This window comes from Coffea eugenioides, chromosome 2 (genome assembly GCF_003713205.1).
Source record: "Coffea eugenioides isolate CCC68of chromosome 2, Ceug_1.0, whole genome shotgun sequence".
Lineage (NCBI taxonomy): Eukaryota > Viridiplantae > Streptophyta > Magnoliopsida > Gentianales > Rubiaceae > Coffea > Coffea eugenioides.
In genome coordinates this window covers 76,969,407-76,988,490 of record NC_040036.1, presented here as the reverse complement: position 1 = coordinate 76,988,490, position 19,084 = coordinate 76,969,407, and the positions used below count along the sequence as shown (strand labels likewise).

The following is a 19,084-nucleotide window of genomic DNA, read 5'->3' as shown; positions in this document are numbered from 1 at the left end:
CAGTGAAAATATCGACCATCTTCTCGAGCCACCTTTCGGCGACATCCGGATCGGGTCCCCCAATAAACTTGGGTGGAGCAACCTTTTGAAATCGTTCGAGAGCTCTGTCTTCGCTCTCGATGTGGTTGCCAGGGTTTCCAGGATTAGGGTTTGGGTTTTCGCCCTGTTGCTGCACCACTTGTGCCAGCAAATTGGTCATTTGCTGCATAGCGGCAGCGATTTGCACATTGGGGTCAGGATTAGGTCCAGATGAGGGTTCCCCAGTACCCCTGTCCGGTGTCGGTTGTCTATTTCCGCGCCCACGTCCCCGTCCACTCCGTGTACCTTCCATGAAATCTACTTGGTCTAGGCAAATGTATTAAACCAATATAATATCAATGCATGTAAGTAAAACCCAAAAACTTTTACAATAACATATATATACATTCCAAACAAGGTTAAACAACACACATATCAACAACCAGTCACGTCAAGTACAGTCAAGTCAAGTACAAACATGGACAATCCGCGAGGGAATGGCCTCATCAAAAGAAATATACACGAAGCTAATCCAAACGTACAAAACGATTAGCTAAGGCTCTTTTCCCTATCGGCCCTATATACAGGAACAAAACCATCCCAAAACCTAGGAGTCGAGACCTAGTCCGTCGATGGGCTAGTAGACCTACCCGACGGGGTGGATTCAACCCCAGCCTCGGGTCCCGCACACGAGTCCTCGTCACTCACGCCCTCGACTACGTCGGCGCAGAGGTTTAGGATCGATGCGGCTCGAACCTTAATCTTTCGAGCTCGCTTAGTCTCGCGCTCACGTGCTTCCCTAAGGTGAGTGCAGAGGTCATAGGAAAAGAAAACAAGTCTTAGGTGTGAATTTCTCCATGTACCCGACAATCTAGTTCTCCTCCAGAAAACCCTAGCCAGACGAGTATGAGATCCGTCCATGATAACACTTCCATCTCCAATCCTCTCAATCGGTCTAATTACTAGGTCAAATGTAAAGACCTTCCGTACCTTGACCTTTGCCATCAAGACTTGCCTCAAATTCAATCAAGATACCAACTCTCATTCTAGCGCTCTCCACCCTTTAGTACTCAGGTCCAAGAATCTAAAATAAGATAATTCCCAACTCGAGCCGGCCGGTCCCAAGAGTAAATCATCAATATTATAGATTCCTACCCGACATACATATCTATCTTCCTCAAGTTTCATGATAAAGATTTTTACACTTATAACATGCCCGGTTCATAACTTTTGCTCAAAGAGCACTTAACCCTTTTAGACACATTCACCAAAAGCAGGACCATAACACCACTTGGCCCCAAACTCACTCCGCGCAGAGACCACGCGAAGTAGCTCTGATACCACCTGTGACAGCCCCACCTTCCCCTAAGGCGAACCAAAGGGGTTAGCGGACTGCCTGCCCAGCTCTCGCCAGGACTAATGGTTCAGTTTAGAGCGATCTAATGCGTTCCGAGACTTACAAACGCGCGTAAACGAGTCAAAATGTCAAAATAAAAAAAATGAAACCGGAGTCGGCCATAAATAGTAACCGACACGTCAAAACCCAACCAAACATCAAGCAAATATTTACATGTTGAAATTTAGCAGATACAATCCAAAGTGGCATACCAAAGTGATTCAAAAGTGGATACAAGTACGGTTTGCCAAATCAAAAGGGAAATGGACCCAAAAGTACATTTAGGGTTTCAATCAATGAGCTATACAAAAGATATGTCCAACTAGCTCAATTCGGCAACCAACTATCAATTGCAGTCCAAAAGTATTTATTTTCCTGTAAGGAAAACAAAAGGAATAGGGTGAGCTTACGCCCAGTGAGATAATACCACTCAAGCAGCAAAATTCACATAAGCATAAAGCTTTTCATTCCAATTCATCAAAAATAAGCAAAGGCACACATCAAAAGTGGTGATAAAAGGATACGGGCGGCTCTCAAGAGCCCTTTTCCTCGTTTGCATTCTTGATCGAACCTCATTGACTCTCCGTCAATGTTTAAAAGTAACCGACCGTAGACTCCACTTTACTTCCATTCCTTCCACCCAACATACCCCTACTGTGAGAACCCGTAATTTTTCCCATTTTCTAGGTTTTATTATCTTTCATGGCTTGTTTTCTGCATTTTCGTGATTAGGAAAAATTCTACATACTTTTAAGGAGCAGATATAGTTTTTAGATGATTTTTCTAGTATCGAATAGGTTTTGAGAAATTAAGAGCGTATACCGGACGTGGGACCCACTAGTGCGATAAGTTCGGAAAAATTCGGCCAACTAGGTTAAGTTTTGGATACTGAAATTAATTTACCGGGTGTTAAGAGATAAGTAGAGGTTGCAATTTGGATTGGTGTGAGAGGAAACAAAGTGATAGACTTGCATTAAATAAGTGACAAGTGTCACCATTTGGTTGGATGACTTGTATGACCACTATTCCATGTCTTACCAATTGACCAAATAAATAAAAAAAATACCAAAAATTCACCATTTTCTCCTTCATCTTGGCCGAGCTCTTCAAGCAACAAAAGAAAGAAAACTCTTCAAGTTTTTGGCTTCAATCTTGCTTCAATCAACTCACTCAACCATCCAATCTTGTTTTTGCTCCATAAAACCACTTAAGGGAGTGATAGTGAGGTGTTGTGTGGAGTTATTTGGAAAGCTAAGAGGACTAGTTGCTCTCTCTCTCTTGTTTCTAAGGTGAGTTGTGAAGAACCCCTCTCCTCCCTCTAATGATGCTTAATTTATGCTTAGTGGTGGAATAAGATGCAACTTTATGGATTATATTGTGATTTTGGTTGAATTGATGAAGTTTTGTAATTATTGGGGATTTTTTTCTGTTTTAATATGAATATGATTGTGTGGCTATGTATGATGATTGGAAATGGTATGTAAGGGATATAGGAGGTGGAAAAAGTGGATAATTGCAAGCAATTTCTGTTTTGGAAGAAAATTGAAAAATTAGGGTTCTAATGTTTTACATTCTGCCCGGTTTGTAGCTCATAGTTAGAGGCCGAATTGGCCTTGGGTTAAAACATTAATGTTGTAGGGAATGATATTTTAGAGGTGCCTGAAAAATTTCAGGTCAATCGGAGTAGCGTAGCTTGAGAAAAGTCGAAATTACCTTTGCTGTTCTGGTTTTACCCGAAATTGAGAATTGCTTCTGTAATTGGTTATTTTTGCCAGGAATGCTTCCGAATTGGTTGTTGAGGTCTTCTGATGAAATGTATCCCTATTTCTTAGATTTCAGATGACTTTGGAATTTCTGGATTTGGATTTAGGTAGGCTGATTTATGATGTTTTCACTAGAATGCGTTCTGTGAATCTGTTTTTGCGGTTCTGGTGTAGTAGATTGCATTTTTGACCTGGTTACACTCGAAACTGGGTTGAGTGACCTTCTGTAATATTGTAGCCCTATCTCTTAGCTTCGAAACGGTGGGTCTTGCACCTTCATCCGATAATCGTAGTGCCTTTGGTGCCATTACCATAAAATGACGTCAAAAACTATTTTTTTTCAGGGTTAAAGCTAGTTCCATTTCCGGATTTTCTGGTTTCCCCTAATGCTTGTATATGCTTATGGAACCCTATTCGGGTCGTATTTGGCATTGGTTTATGACTCGTTATCGAGTCTCATTGTACCTGTTTGCATGTTTTAGGGCGTGACGGTGGTTCACGACGTTCTTTTGACGGAAGTGCATGAAACACCATTTGCAAGCTTGGTGAGTGTACTACTCACTTGTGTGTTACTATATAGCTTTGATACTTGAACTTGATGAGTTGAATGTTAATTGATTGAAGTGAGGGTGTACTTTATCACTCTCACTTATTTCTCATGTTATTGGAATGTTACATGAAATGTTACATGAAATGAAAAGTACTTGACTTGGTGTCGTTTGGACGAGTATCCAACGACCGTGATTGTTACCATTGAGCTCAACCCCATTGGTAGTTGATTGAATCGAGCCGGCGAGGGCTTGGTCGTGCCAATTAATGAACCTTGGGGACTGTTATATGGAATCTTGTAGTATGAGAGACTCTCGATTCCGGTATACTCGAGTAATACCACAGTGCAAGTGTTTGGAGTTCGGGCCCGGTAGGGGTATGTTGGGTGGAAGGAATGGAAGTAAAGTGGAGTCTACGGTTGGTTACTTTTAAACATTGACGGAGAGTCAATGAGGTTCGATCAAGAATACAAACGAGGAAAAGGGCTCTTGAGAGCCGCCCGTATCCTTTTATCATCATTATTGATGTGTGTCTTTATTTACTTTTGATGAATTGGACTGAAAAGCTTGATGCATCTATGAACTTGGTTGCTTGAGTAGTATTATCTCACTGGGCAATTAGCTCACTCTATTCCTTTTGTTTTCCTTACAGAAAAATAAATACTTTTGGACTGCAATTGATAATTGGTTGCCGAAATGAGCTAGTTGGACATATCTTTTGTATAGCTCATTTATTGAACCCTAAATGTACTTTTGGGACCGTTTCTCTTTTGATTTGGCAAACCAGACATGTATCCACTTTTGAATACTTTTGTATGCCACTTTGGCTTGTAAATGCTAAGTTTCAAGATGTGAATGTTTGCTTGATATTTGGTTGGGTTCTGACAGGTCAGTTACTATTCATGGCCGACTCCGGATTTCATTTTTTTTTATTTTGACATTTTGACTTGTTTAAGCGCGTTTGTAAGTCCCGGAACGCAATAGATCGCTCTAACTGCACCGTTAGTCCTGGCGAGAGCTGGGCAGGCAGTCCGCTAACCCCTTTGGTTTGCCTTAGGGGAAGGTGGGGCTGTCACACCTACCGGGCCCGAACTCCAAACACTTGCACTGTGGTATTACTCGAGTATACCGGAATCGAGAGTCTCTCATACTACAAGATTCCATATAACAGTCCCCAAGGTTCATTAATTGGCACGACCAAGCCCTCGCCGGCTCAATTCAATCAACTACCAATGGGGTTGAGCTCAATGGTAACAATCATGGTCGTTGGATACTCGTCCAAACGACACCAAGTCATGTACTTTCATTTCATGTAACATTCCATGTAACATTCCAATAACATGAGAAATAAGTGAGAGTGATAACGTACACCCTCACTTCAATCATTATCGATGGTGCAATAAACATTTAACTCATCAAGTTCAAGTATCAAAGCCATATAGTAACACATAAGTGAGTAGTACACTCACCAAACTTGAAAATGATATTTCATACACCTCCGTCAAAGGAGCGTCGTGAACCACCGTCACGCCCTAAAATATGCAAACAAGTACAATGAGACTCGATAACGAGTCATAAACCAGTACCAAATACGACCAAAATAGGATTCCATAAGCATACATAAGCATTAGAGGAAACGAGAAAAATCCGGAAATGGAGTAAGTGTTAACCCGGAAAAAAAATAGTTTTTGACATCATTTTACGGTTTTGGTACCAATGGCACTACGATTATCCGATGAAGGTACAAGATCCACCGTTTCGAAGCTCAGAGACAGGGCTACAATATTACAGAAGGTCACACAGCCCAGTTTTGAGTGTAACCAGGTCAAAAATGCAATATACTACACCAGAACCGGAAAAACAGATTCACAGAACGCATTCTAGTGCAAACATCATAAATCAAGCTACCTAAGTCCAAATCCAGAAATTCCAAAGCCATCCGAAAGCTAAGGAACAGGGATACATTTCATCAGAAGACCTCAACAACTAATTCGGAAGCATTCCCAACCCAAATGACCAATTACAGAAGCAATTCTCAATTTCGGGTAAAACCAGCGTAGCAAGGGTAATTCCATCTTTTCTCAAGCTACGCTACTCCGATTGACCTGAAATTTTGTAGGAACCTCTAAAATATCATTCCCTACAACTTCAATGTTTTAACCCAAGGCCAATTCGGCCTCTAAATATGAACTACAAAATCGGGCAGAATGTAATTCAAAGAACCCTAACTTTCCAATTTTTCTTCCAAAACAGAAATTGCTTGCAATTTACCACCTTTTCCACCTTCTAGCTTCTTTAAATACCATTTCCAATCTTCATACATGACCACATAATCATATTCATATGAAAACAGAAAAATCCCCAAAAATTATAAAACTTCATCAATTCAACCAAAAATCAAGATATAATCCATAAAAGTGCATCTTATACTACCACCAATCATGATTTAAGCATCATTAGAGGGAGGAGAGGGGTCCTTCTCAACTTACCTTAGCAACACAAGAGAGAGAGCAACTAGTCACTTTAGCCTTCCAAACAACTCCACAAAACAACTCACTATCACTCCCTTAAGTGTTTTTATGGAGCAAAAACAAGATTCAATGGTTGATTTGGTAGATTGGAGCAAGATTGAAGCCAAAAACTTGAAGAGTTTTCTTTCTTTTGTTGCTTGAAGAGGCCGGCTATGAGGAGGAAGAAAAATGGTGAATTTTTGGTATTTTTTTGATTTATTTGGTCAATTGGTAAGAAAATGAATAGTGGTCATAAGGTACAACCAACCAAATGGTGACACTTGTCACCCTATTTAATGCATACATATCCTTTTGTTCCCTCTCACACCAATCCATATAACAACCTCTAATAATCTCTTAGCACCAGATAATTTAAACCCAGTATCCAAAACTTAACCTAGTTGGCCGAATTTTTCCAAACTTTTCGCCCTAGTGGGTGCCACGTCCGGTATACGCTCTTAATTTCTCAAAACCTATTTGATACTAGAAAAATCATCTAAAAACTATATCTACTCATAAAATTTATCTAGAAACTTTTTGAATAAAGAAAATGTAGAAAACATGCCAGTAACCCGAATAAAACCTAGAAAATGGGAAAATTACGGGTTCTCACAAAATGGACTGAGTAGCCTTCTTCAACATTGTAGCACTATCTCTTAGCTTCGAAACGGTGTATCTTGCACCTCCATCCGATAATCGTAGTGCCAATGGTGCCAAAACCGTAAAAATGATGTCAAAAACTGTTTTTATGGTTTAGAGCTTAAGTCCATTTCCGGATTTCCCTGGTTTACTCTAGTGCTTATACATTCTTATGGAGCCCTATTTTGGTAGTATGTGGAATTGGTTTATGACTTGTAATCGAGTCTTATTGTGCTTATTTGAATATTTTAGGGTGTGACTTTCATTTCCGGTCATTTTCCTAGCTAAATTTTGTACTTGAATGACTTTGAGCCTATTGAACGGCTATTGAACTTAGATTGTTGTGTGTGTACCTTTGGGTTTGAATGAGGAAAATAATGAAGCCATAAATGGCTGGAAAATAGGTAAATACAAAGGGCGTGCTGCCCAAATTTTTGCTCGAGGGCTAAGTTTCGATTTGAACTTGTATACTTTTGTTTGGCCAATACCATGACCGGTTTTCCATTTTATATCATGACGTTTTGTCTATACTAGCTGCTTGGGTATGAGTTGATTTTGAACTATATAAACGATTCCGAAAACAATATTTTTAGCCTATCTCGTTGGAGTCCGAGTTGTCTTTGGTCCAAGTGTTTTCCGCCGGACATTTTATAACCCGTTTGAGTTCGTTTTGCATTTGGTTTATCAAACCCTGGTTATTTCCGTCTGTGACGACCCCACTTCCCCCTAAGGCGAACCAGAGGGTTGGTGGGCCGTCTGCCTAGCTCTCGCCAGGACTCACGCAAGCACACTAACCCAAATCCTTCCGAAGATTAACCTAAGCTATTGCAATAGCGATTCTTCCAAAATAAATCGATTGCTAACACCACATTAACTTCAAAGATAACAGCATCCGAAGTTAGCCAATCGACGGCTCTTAATCACTTCACGCGTTACTTACAAGGATTAAAGCCATACCATCCCAAATACATATAATTTCACGCAGACCGAATATATACATACCAGCCAAATGACAGAATTAGGGTTTACACATTTTCCAGCTTCAAGTGGCAACCCAAAACAAAACTATATCGTTTAATTCAAATACATTACAAGCCACAAAACGAAGTAATGAAGTCCAAATACATTCTTAAGAAGATATAAGTAGCTCAAATTTCTCAAACCTCAAGACCTGTCAAGGAAAACAAATAAACGTGGGGTGAGCTAAAGCTCAGTGGTGCCCCAAAACATGCAATCAAATAAACAAATAGCAAGTATTGATTTCGATTAACGTAAACAAACAGGAAAGCGAATAACAGTACAAGGTAGGATACAGGGGCTCTCAGCAGCCATTTGCCTTGCTTGATCAAAAGTTATCGTAGTTGACCCTCCGTCAACTCTCACTACTTACGGTCCATCTAGATTCTCTTATTTTTCTTACTCCGGCCACCAGACATACCCCAGCTCCGGGCCCGCACGACAAAATAAAGGAAGCAGTATACTCGAGATATACCCTTAGGAAATTGGGAGCAGTATACTTGCGTATACCCTCAGGAAATTGGGAGCAGTATACTTGCGTATACCCTCAGGAAATTGGTCGAGGGATTCACCCAGCGACGTCCAACACGTGGTTACCAGGTCAGGATAAGAGGCCCTCCCACCATTAAGGTGTGGTACATTCCCCTGCCTAGTGATTTAGTACTTGAGATAGGATAAGAGGCCCTCCCACCCTCAGGTGTGGTACATTCCCCTACTCAGTACTTAGCACGTGAGATAGGATAAGAGGCCCTCCCACCCTAAGGTGTGGTACATTCCCCTACTCAGTGCTTAGCAAGTGCAAGCATGATGCTCACGAAAACATTTCAAACAAGTCACCACTCGAAAGGCTAGTGTGATAAAGTACACACTGCTCACTTCGATGGATCAGAAAAACCATTTTTCGATTATCACATATCAAGTCAAGAAAGCACTTTAATCAAGTAGACATAGAACAGGCAGGGACACTCACCAAGAGTGAAGTTACAGATCAAGCTGGGAATCGAAATCCGCGTCCTCGCTAAACCCTAAAATTTCAAATTTAGAAACTATAAGCTGGCTATACCATTTCTAAGGTTGCGTAGGAAAGTTACTCGTATGTACAACTAATTTATTTTCTTGAGATAAGTCGGCTACCATTTAATATTGGAACTAGAAAAATACTTTGTAAAGTTTCCTTAAAGTTCCCTTTTCTTGTAAAAATGTTACTAGAATTATTTTACGTGAGATAAGGTTTCTTGCCGAACAAGTCTTCTACGCTTTTAGTTAAAGTTAGTAAAAACTCACATTTTTTTTGGAACTTTTCCTATAGACAACTAGCCAAGGACAAGTCTTAAAGAAAGAAAAGGAAATAAGACAAGATTTAGGGTTTTAAAAACTAGAAAAGTCATTTTCTATAAATATTAAGGCTAGTTTAAGCTAAAGGAAACTTGTCGGGTTGGCAAAGTTTAGGCAAAGTACTAAATACTGAATTTTATCGTTTAATTTTAGCGTAAAAATATTTTTGATTAGCTTGACCAAAATTGCTCGAGCTCACAGGGTCAAAACGACTTTCACAATTTTGATTCCCTTTCGAAATCACAATTATGGCTCAAATTTGTCGATATGGTAAAATCACTTATCAAATAGCAAATCACTAGGGCTTCTTCAATCATTAGCCCTAGATTTCAACAGATTCATTTCTGCTATAAAAGTAAAACAAGTGACCAAGGCTTCGTCAATCATTAGCTCTTGGTTTTGGCAAGCTCATATCACATCTCAACTTAATCAAAATAAACATAAGGCCTCCCAGCAATTCCAGCAGTTTAATTTCATCAACTTTGACACTTATATAAAATCATTCAAATGGCCAAGAGCTTCATCAATCATTAGCTCTTGACATCAAATACTCAATTTAAATCACAACTCCATTCAAGACAAAAGAGAACTATATCCAGCTTGAGTCCCAAATGACTCTAAGAGTTCAAAATATTTTTCTTTTTTTGTTTCGATAGTCAAGAAAAATCTCAGCAAATAATTCTATCAAAACCGTAATGCACGTAGAATTTACTCAAATAGCCAAGGGTTTCATCAAGCATTAACCCTTAGCATCCAACAATCATTTCTTATAACAATATGGCCAACATTTCCACTAAACTTTTATTATTCAGAAACAAGGATAACTTGAACATTTTCCAGCAGTTGTTATTCCAAACTATCACGAATTCCATCTCAACATTTTTGATTAAATCCTCCAACATATCAAATGTTTCATAGCGAAACAACTTACACTGCTTAAAATACACATCTCTCATGCATTTCTAAACCATTACATTCCAAGGGAAAATTCCAGAAATCAAATGAAGAATTTCTGCTCAACCTCTCGGTCATTAATATTTCCAGCACTTGCGTGGTCATAATCTAGCTTTTCTTTCGGCTAAACCAGTGTTTTAAGTACTCAAATTCCTCATGCAGATGCTTGACCAATTGATTAACATTTCTAGCTCAGAATTAAGTTCAAACACGGTTATAATTATCCCCAAAATTCCAGAAATTTCCCAGCTGTCCTCGGATGATCATGAATGCAACTGATTTCATTTCATTTTTATTTTCTTGGTTAGCCGAGCTACTTAGCCCCATGAAGCCTTAATCATCATGTTGGTTAGCTAGATAATCATAGGTATCAACTTTAATATCACAATGTAGCAGATTAGGAACTACATTTCCAATTTATGCTCACGGAAGTTCCATTTCATCAAAACAGAATTTCTTATACTCCTTAACTCATCATCCGAATGCACAAAATTAACATGCAAAGCCATAGTCAGGTAAATCAACTAGTGATTAGTCGTATAATCCCCAATACAGGTTCAGATTATCAAATTTAAGCAGATTACAACTGCATATCAGTCCAAGCTCGCGGCAGAAATTATTCTACCAAACAGATTTCCCTTTTCTTTCTCATTTCATCATCCGAGCATATAAACATGGCATGCATGTCCTAATCATCATGTTTTCACTTAACTAATCTAAGTTTCGAATTTACCTCGGCTAGGAACTCAGCTCACGCACAAGAAATCTGAAAAAAAATTTATGTTCTCCCTCTCGGCTCTCGGCTCGCTCGTGACTGGAGGTTGGTTTGGATTTCAGTGGTTGCGACTGGTGGAGGTTGAAGCTGGATTGCAGCTGGTTGATGGTGCAGAAATGGATGGAACTCCCACGATATCTCTCCCTCTCTTCCTCCTAGCTCGCGGCCAGAAATGGAAGATGTGTGCAGCTCACAGTTTTCCCTCTTGCTCTCGGATGAAGCTGATCTCCCTCTCTCTCACTCTTTCGCGTCGATGTTAACGAGGTGAAGGTGAAGTGTGGTGGTGTCGCGGTATTGAGGAAGGAGAGAAAATGGCTTGCGGATGGAGGAGGTTGAGTGCATGAGAGGGTTGAGTGTGGAATTGGAGAAGATAGTGCATTGGCCGGATAGGGTGGTGAGTGATCATGCTGTCCGAAAATGTGTTTGGATTGCATGGAAATTTTGAGATTGTATGGAGGGCATTTTAGTCTTTTCACATCTCTTCCTAATATCCACTTGAGTTCCTTAATTCTAACTTAACTCCAAAATTTATCCCGAATATAAATTAAGCTCCTAATAATACACTAATCTTGCAAGGCTTCAATTATCATAATTTTATGTCTTAAGTATGTTTAGTATACTTGTGTCATTTTTATCTATAATTTGTTGATTGCATCTTAATAACCTTTAACATTATTAACGATTAAAGTTTAGCTATCGGAATTTAAAGAAATTAATTGTTAAATCAATGGAATAATTTACCTTCGAAGTATTAATTTTAGCATAACAAGACCAAGTAGTTTATTAGTTTAGCGGAAGTGTATTATTTTTCACTTAAAATTATGATCATGCACTTATTTACGAGCAAATAGATAAATAAAATCATTATATATTTATATAGTTTGTCGACGCGATAATTTCTATTTTACATATGCTCCTATTCTACACTAGGAGAAAGGGATAGATTCAAAAGGGTCAATGAAAATTTGACGGAGATTAAATCGTCATTAAATCAGACGGGTGCATAGTGAAATTTTCAAGAAGGCACTTTCGAAAATTTCTTGAACACGTTACCACACTATCTTTTTATGAATCACATCATAAAATGATAATTTGTTAAAGAAATGCAATCCGAATGATTAACGTCAGTCTCCAAACCAGTAAAAAGAAAGATTAACATTAGACTCCAAAGGCCATCCACATCCCCGTTTTGAAACGCCAAAACAAGAAAGCAAAACGGGATAGTAGTAACTAGGGGTGGCAAAAGACTTAAAAACTGGAAAAATTGGAAAATTGGTTCATTGGGCAGTAATTCTTAAACACGTAATTACCTGTAGTAATTTAACCTCTATGCTCAATCCCTTATAAGTTCTCATCTCAAGTCACCCCAATCAATCTTTTTATTTCTTGTTCAATCCCGAATTTTGAAGATAATTTTTCAAATTCCAAAGTGATTGCAAGACCGGGTAAGCGATCAACTCGTTACTGGACTGGAAAGGATCGATTAACAATTTACCTAAACCGACACGACCGGTTTAACCAGTAATAATAACGCAGAGGAAGGGAATTTGCCTTCATTATAAGCTTCAGAAAACTCTGGAGTCTGGACGCTATCTTAAGGCGGGCAAAAGAAACTGACCTGTACAATTGCAAATAAAAGCCAATGCTCTTGGCAACAGCTAAAACAAAAACTAAAGACTGTGGCAGCAACTAACGATTTTTATCAGCAAACTAGAAAACGACTTCTGATGTCGGTGCATTTCCTTATACTATATAAGAATGAGTTGTGGTTAAAGAGAGTTTGAATTTCAATTGTGTGGATAAAGGTTTTTGGAAATATGGAATGTTGTGTAGTTTTTTAAAAAGTTTTTGGTATAACTGAGGGAAGCATGTGTTTAGATATATTTATCAAAATACCCTCATTTTGATACATTTAAAACTTTGATTTATGAAGACATCTGGGTATTTTTGGAATATGAAATTATTTTGTAACCGTTTTTGCATCAAGTACAACTCATATAAGCTTATGTATTGGTATAATTACTGAAATGTGTGATAGACACATTTAATTGAAGTGTGTCTTTTGTTGTACAATTAACACAGAGACATATTAACACGTTGTGCAATTAACAAGTTACTACAACTAGCCGTTGGAGGATATTCCTTTGTTTGAAAACAACTTATATCTGCTCTTAAATGATTTTCAACTGACATCTGTAGGGATTTTTTGGGAATGATAAAATTGTAAAAGTATTGATAAAGTAAAGTATACAAGTGTGTGCTATAATTAGCATGTACTATTATTAGTCTTGTCATATTTGATGACTATTTCTTTCTAGAATGTATTATTATTTATTCAATGAAAAATCCTCTCTAATTACACGCACCAAACAAGATAGTTTCTACCTATTGTTACTATCAAGCTAGTTTCTATCCCTTTTTACTGTCTAGGCAGTATATTATGCTAAAACCAAATTAATTTGAATAAATTTACCAAAAACTCTTTCTATAATTCATTAACGAGTTGCAACATTGTAAGTTAGCCATTAGCATTAAAACGTATTAAATTGCCAATACTTATATTATATAGCCGAGTTAAGAATATGCACAATGCATAGAGTAGTTTCAACACTCGATTGCCTCTTTCTCAATATCTTATATGTCAAAACTCAGTCAGGAAACCAATTGAGAGGTAAATTTGGACAAGATCGTTGCCTTGAATATTTATAAAAATTATTATTTTTCCACTAAGAGATATATTCTTTCGTCCTTAAAAAAAATTTGATGAGTTAAAATGTTTTTCAAATGCTGAATAACTAGCCAAATGATAGGATGCATATTTTTGTACAGATTTGTTTTGATGGCATATGCTAAAAATCACATTGCACACGATGCTAAGGAGCTGGAACTATTTGGAGTAGGGGGTTTCATTTTGGCCATAGACTCGCACCTATTACATAAATGAACAAGCATTAGAATGCATTAAATCTGTAGATCCATTAACTAGGATCCTAGTTACAACTAAGACAAGCATTAGAATGCATCAAACCTCTTCTGCATCTTTAAGCAAAACTCTTTTACAATACATAACTGAACAAGCATTAGAATGAATTAAAACTGCAGATCCGTTAACTAGGATCCTAATTACAACTAAGACAAGCATTAGAATGCATTAAACCTCTTCTACATCTTTAAGCAAAACTCTTTTTGGACTTTGTGAGACAAGCATTATGATGTATTAAATCTCTTTGAAGGAATTGAAACCTAAATACTTAAAAAAGACGGTACAATCTAAAGAGTTAAAAGAGAGCCATGTAAAAGCATCTCTCCTAGTAGCAGCATATAAATACACCCTTAGTCCCACAAAGTTGGCAACAAACTCATCAGCCCACCACTACAAAGTAGCAGTATCCCTTGAAGAGAAAACCACAACAATGGCTATCTCAACCATGACACTAGTTGTTGTTTGGCTATCCATCTTGGCTGCACCGTGTTTTGGAGACGATGGTACAATAAGCATCGGGGTGCCATGGAATATCCCATGCTTGCAAGCCGTGGTGAATACCCAAGGCTGTATTGATGAAATTGTGAATTCTTTCTTCAGTCTACAGCCCCATATACTTGGTCCTGCATGTTGTAGGTCTGCCCTTAGCATTGATGACAATTGCTGGCCTAAAATCTTCCCTTTTAACCCTTTTTTCCCACCACTGCTCAAGAGCTTCTGCAGCACACAATTACTCCCACCACAGCCATTGCATCCATGAGTTCTCGCGGCCTTCCAAATTTACAGGCTATTATTGGAAATAAGATCACGTAATATTGCTCGATTAATCTTATGGTTTCCCTTGTTACAAGTTACTTGGAATAACATTGGAAAAAAAAAAAGACCAAAGTAACTTTAATTTTATAAGATGATAAATATTTTCGTGCATCCCAGAATAAAAATTATAACATTTTCAATGACACAGAAGGAATAACAAAAGAAAAGTTAAACTTTATGTACTATTTTAATTTTAATATTATTGGGCTTCATTGAGCTAATGCAAAGTCATATCATAGTAGATATGATTGCTTATAGTAGGCCACCATCAAACTTGTATCGTACCTTAACCTTGGAATGGCTAAACTTTCTCTAATCCTAAATTTTTTGTAAACAAAATAAAAAAAATTAAGTCAGATCAGAAGCAATCAAGCAAAAGCATCAGCAGCAATCAAAATATTGTTTGAATATATCATTCGTTTAATTTTTTAAGTAATAAACGATTTCCTTGTGGTCTTTTAGTCAATTTCTTTTTCTTATTATTCTGCTATTTCATTGGATCATATTTGATTAGATCATTTCCCATCATTGATGACAGCAGTTCTATACTCAACTTTGACTTGATTTTTCCTGCAAAGAAATTCATGTTGTCCTGTTATTTTCTAGATAAATCAAAACTATTAAGAAAAAGAGAAAATTCACATAGCTATAAACTCTTTCTTATTTATTCTTTTTATTTTTAAGTTTTGCACAAACATACTTGTATCTATATACTTTCTTTCTCACACACGTAAAAGTAGATATTGCAGGTAGTCTTTGACTCATTGATTCTTCAGTTTAGAACACAAATTGTTAGGGGGTATCTGCATATATACTTCACATGTAATTTGCCTATTACAATTTTATAACAAGCACAAAATTGTTTTAGATGTATACCGAGTTTGAACAAGAAAAATTTAATCCACGATGATCTCAACGAGAAGCATTTTAAAGATGAACTTTTTTCTTTTTCTTTAGTGTTAGTAAGAGATTTCAAATTCGAAACCTCTTATTTACACTCCTCTTCTCGTACCATCCAATCAATTCCTCCGCTCTTTTAGAGACGATTAAAAACAAACTTCCAAATTTTATCATGAAAAAAAAATGTAGTAGCAGTCAAGAAAGAAAGAAAAGAAAAAGGATAAATTTCTTAATTAGTTAATCTAGAGGCTCACCTAAAATACCATGCAAGAAGGAAATGACTCGACAATTTGTTACCCGCAAACCACTTCTCTTTCCTTTTTGTTAGTTTATGACCAAAGGAGCTTTATATCCGTCGCATGGTTTTGGATTATTAATAGTTTCATTTCTAGGATTCGGACAAGCAAGCGAAAGTCACCAACCAATCCAATCGTCTGGTTCTAGTCTTGCTTAATAACATGGTACTGCTTACCATGCTTAGCGTAAACTAGTTTGCTATTAGATTCTTTGTGGCATTTCATCGAACAGTTTGACTTCGTTCTTACGCAGTCTGCAAATACTTTTTTTTGTTCTCCCTTTTCAGTCAGTGACGCTTCATACGAATCTCGGGGACATCAAGTGTGAAATCTTCTGTGATGAGGTTCCTAAAGCTGCCGAGGTTGATACTCATGTCTAATGTTCTTAACTAATGTGCAACTTCAACAGTTTGATCGTTCTCATGTATCTCAGTTGAATTAAATTTCAATTCGCACGATTAAAGTAAATAGTATGAAGTTGGCTTTGTATGTATAGCTTTTAACTGCAGGTAGTTACCTTTCATTTTTTTGGATCCAAGAATTGTCTGGTTAGGTGGTTAGTAGAATTCCTTGGGTTTGTTTTTTCTTTGGGGGAAAACGAGCTTCTTTTTTTTTTTGTGGGAGGGGTTTGTGTCTGTGTGTGCGAGGAGAAGGGACATAGGCAGAGGAATTTGTCCCAATATTGACAAGCAATAAACAGTAACTGAATTTTCTGATGGATTATGTCAAGACTAGGGGATTCAGGAAAAATATCCATCTTTTTTTTTTTTGTGGCAGTGATTGATTGCATGCCTCAACATAGCAGCTTAATTTGTATTGGGTGCTTTTTTTTTTTTTGTTTTTAATAAGGCTGTATTGTACTGGCTACTTTTATTAGCAACAGATTTATGGACTGATTAATGTGTCTTAATGGATGAAAATATTTGCATATTTGCATTTGGTACTCAACTATAATGTGTGAAGCAAGTAGTCTACTGATCAGACTCTTTTTTGTCAATTGATGAGTTGCAATAAGATTGCTCCTTTTGATGCAGAATTTTATGGCGCTATGTGCTAGTGGCTATTATGATGGAACCATATTTCACAGAAATATAAAGGGGTTCATGATCCAAGGTGGTGATCCAACTGGTACAGGCAAAGGTGGGACAAGCATTTGGGGTAAAAAGTTCAATGATGAGATAAGAGAGTCTCTCAAGGTAATTGCTTAAAGAACTCATCTGCTATGACTATCTGTCGTAGTTCGTTAGTTTGTGCATTTCTGTTTGAGTGTAACTAAAGGAAATAATAAACTTCAGATAACAATTAACATCTGTTTTCCATTTTAGCTAATTTGAATTTGCTGTGATTACTTAAAAAAAAATGCTAAGCATGGAAGATACAGAATAGGAACAGAATTGGTCTCTCACATTATTTGATTCTCTGAGTACTCTCAGACCTTCAAAGAATGCACTAATGTTGCTTCAACTGATCAAATCAAATTAAGATGGTGTATTATTTGTGTGGATGAATTTGACTGGTGAATGGAGTAAAGCCTGTATGTAAGTAGAAAAAAAGGTGTGAAGACAGGGATAGGTCACTCAAACTACATTGAAGTCAAAAAAAGAAGACAATAGATTGCACATTCGTGTTATTGTTGCCCTTTTATTTCTTTATGTTGTCGTCCTCCTGTCTGTTTTTGCTGTTAATTCTATATATGGGAGTTGTACCTCTGTTGCTTTATTTGTTGTTGACAAGATACTGATTGAAAACGTAGGAAACTATTCTGAGGCCCATGTAATAGAATGCTCAGGTTATTCAGTACAGTATACACGACATGCAACCACTTGGCCATTTAGATACTAAAGAATCCATTATCCGCTTAGCTATAGCTGGGATTAAGATCATTATGCTTTTAACATCCTCCAAGCCTAATGTTGATTTTGTAATTTTATAGTTTTTGCTCATCACTTTGTTCATGTTCCAGCACAATGCTAGAGGAATACTATCAATGGCTAACAGTGGGGCTAATACTAATGGAAGCCAATTCTTTATAACTTATACAAAGCAACCTCATCTCAATGGGCTTTATACTATCTTTGGGAAAGTGATCCATGGGTTTGAAGTCCTTGATATAATGGAAAAGGTGAGCTTCAGAGTTTGACGTGTTCCCTCTATAGGAGTTCATTGCACTAAGTAATACTGGCAATTTCCTTCCTCTTAGTTTTCTTTTTTCTGTATATTTTTCTTCCATAGTTTTGCTTCCTGGAATGTGGTTCACGCACAATGAACAACTTGTTTCTATATCCTCATCTTTGATAGTGTTCTGCTGATGCTTGAAAAGCTAGTAGTACTTATCATGAACTTGTAACAAGAATGTTCAAGTATCATATTTTGCAAGGCTAGTGGCTGTTTGAGAAAACTTAAAATTGTGACAATTCTCAACTTCTTGTGGAACTATGCAGACACCAACAGGACCAGGAGACCGACCTCTGGCAGAGATTCGGATGAATCGAGTGACCATACATGCCAACCCACTTGCTGGCTGATACTATCTTAAGATCATCATTTTGGTGTGAGCTTAACTGCTATCGGGTCTCATTAGATTTATGTGTCCATAATGGAGGTGAAAACTGATTATTGATGATCAGAGGGAGAGAGAGGTCTCTGGTTTGAATTTGTTAATCTGAACTCCGCAGAATCATTTCTAATGTAAATTTTCTATCTGAAACGAAACTTTGGATCTAAACAGTTTTGTGGCTCCCTCATTTGTTTCTAGTGTTGAGAGATTTCTTTCGGAAGTATGAAGCGGTTCATCCACTTCCTGTCTAGATGGCATGCCAAATACGTAGTAGCCCTTCATGCCAGAATCCTCAATTTTGAAGTGAATTAGTTAGAATGCGCAGTATGCTCGAGCGAAAAACTATCGTACTTCAGTTGTAAATACCAAATACTCTATCTGCTCTTTTCCCTCAATGAAATGACGTACTAATCTACTATCCTAATTGTGCTTTTGGCACGGGGGCCGTCCATAGTTTTTATGTATTTGCATAGCTATGGCCACAGAAATGTTGCCGAGTTATGATTATGTATTGAAGTAAAATTTGACATTTTCACGGCAAATGAATGCCTGAATTTGGACTAAAGTCTAAACAATA

General features: G+C 37.5%; 1 protein-coding gene across 1 annotated transcript; it reads left to right on the top strand.

Annotated features, from left to right (window-relative positions):
- The first annotated feature begins 15,941 nt into the window (after positions 1-15,941).
- LOC113762733 (peptidyl-prolyl cis-trans isomerase CYP18-1) lies at positions 15,942-18,689 on the top strand. The gene is made up of 5 exons (XM_027306304.1): positions 15,942-16,115; positions 16,238-16,312; positions 16,985-17,146; positions 17,914-18,072; positions 18,392-18,689. Exons 1-5 carry the CDS (start codon positions 16,113-16,115, stop codon positions 18,473-18,475), a joined length of 483 nt encoding a protein of 160 aa, XP_027162105.1. The 5' UTR covers positions 15,942-16,112; the 3' UTR covers positions 18,476-18,689.
- The last annotated feature ends 395 nt before the right edge of the window (positions 18,690-19,084 follow it).

Excerpts from the sequence above, each read along its gene's own strand:
- LOC113762733 (XM_027306304.1), top strand. Across the intron at positions 17,147-17,913 it reads AGATAAGAGAGTCTCTCAAG|CACAATGCTAGAGGAATACT; the intron begins GTAATTGCTTAA and ends TTCATGTTCCAG. Across the intron at positions 18,073-18,391 it reads TCCTTGATATAATGGAAAAG|ACACCAACAGGACCAGGAGA; the intron begins GTGAGCTTCAGA and ends GGAACTATGCAG.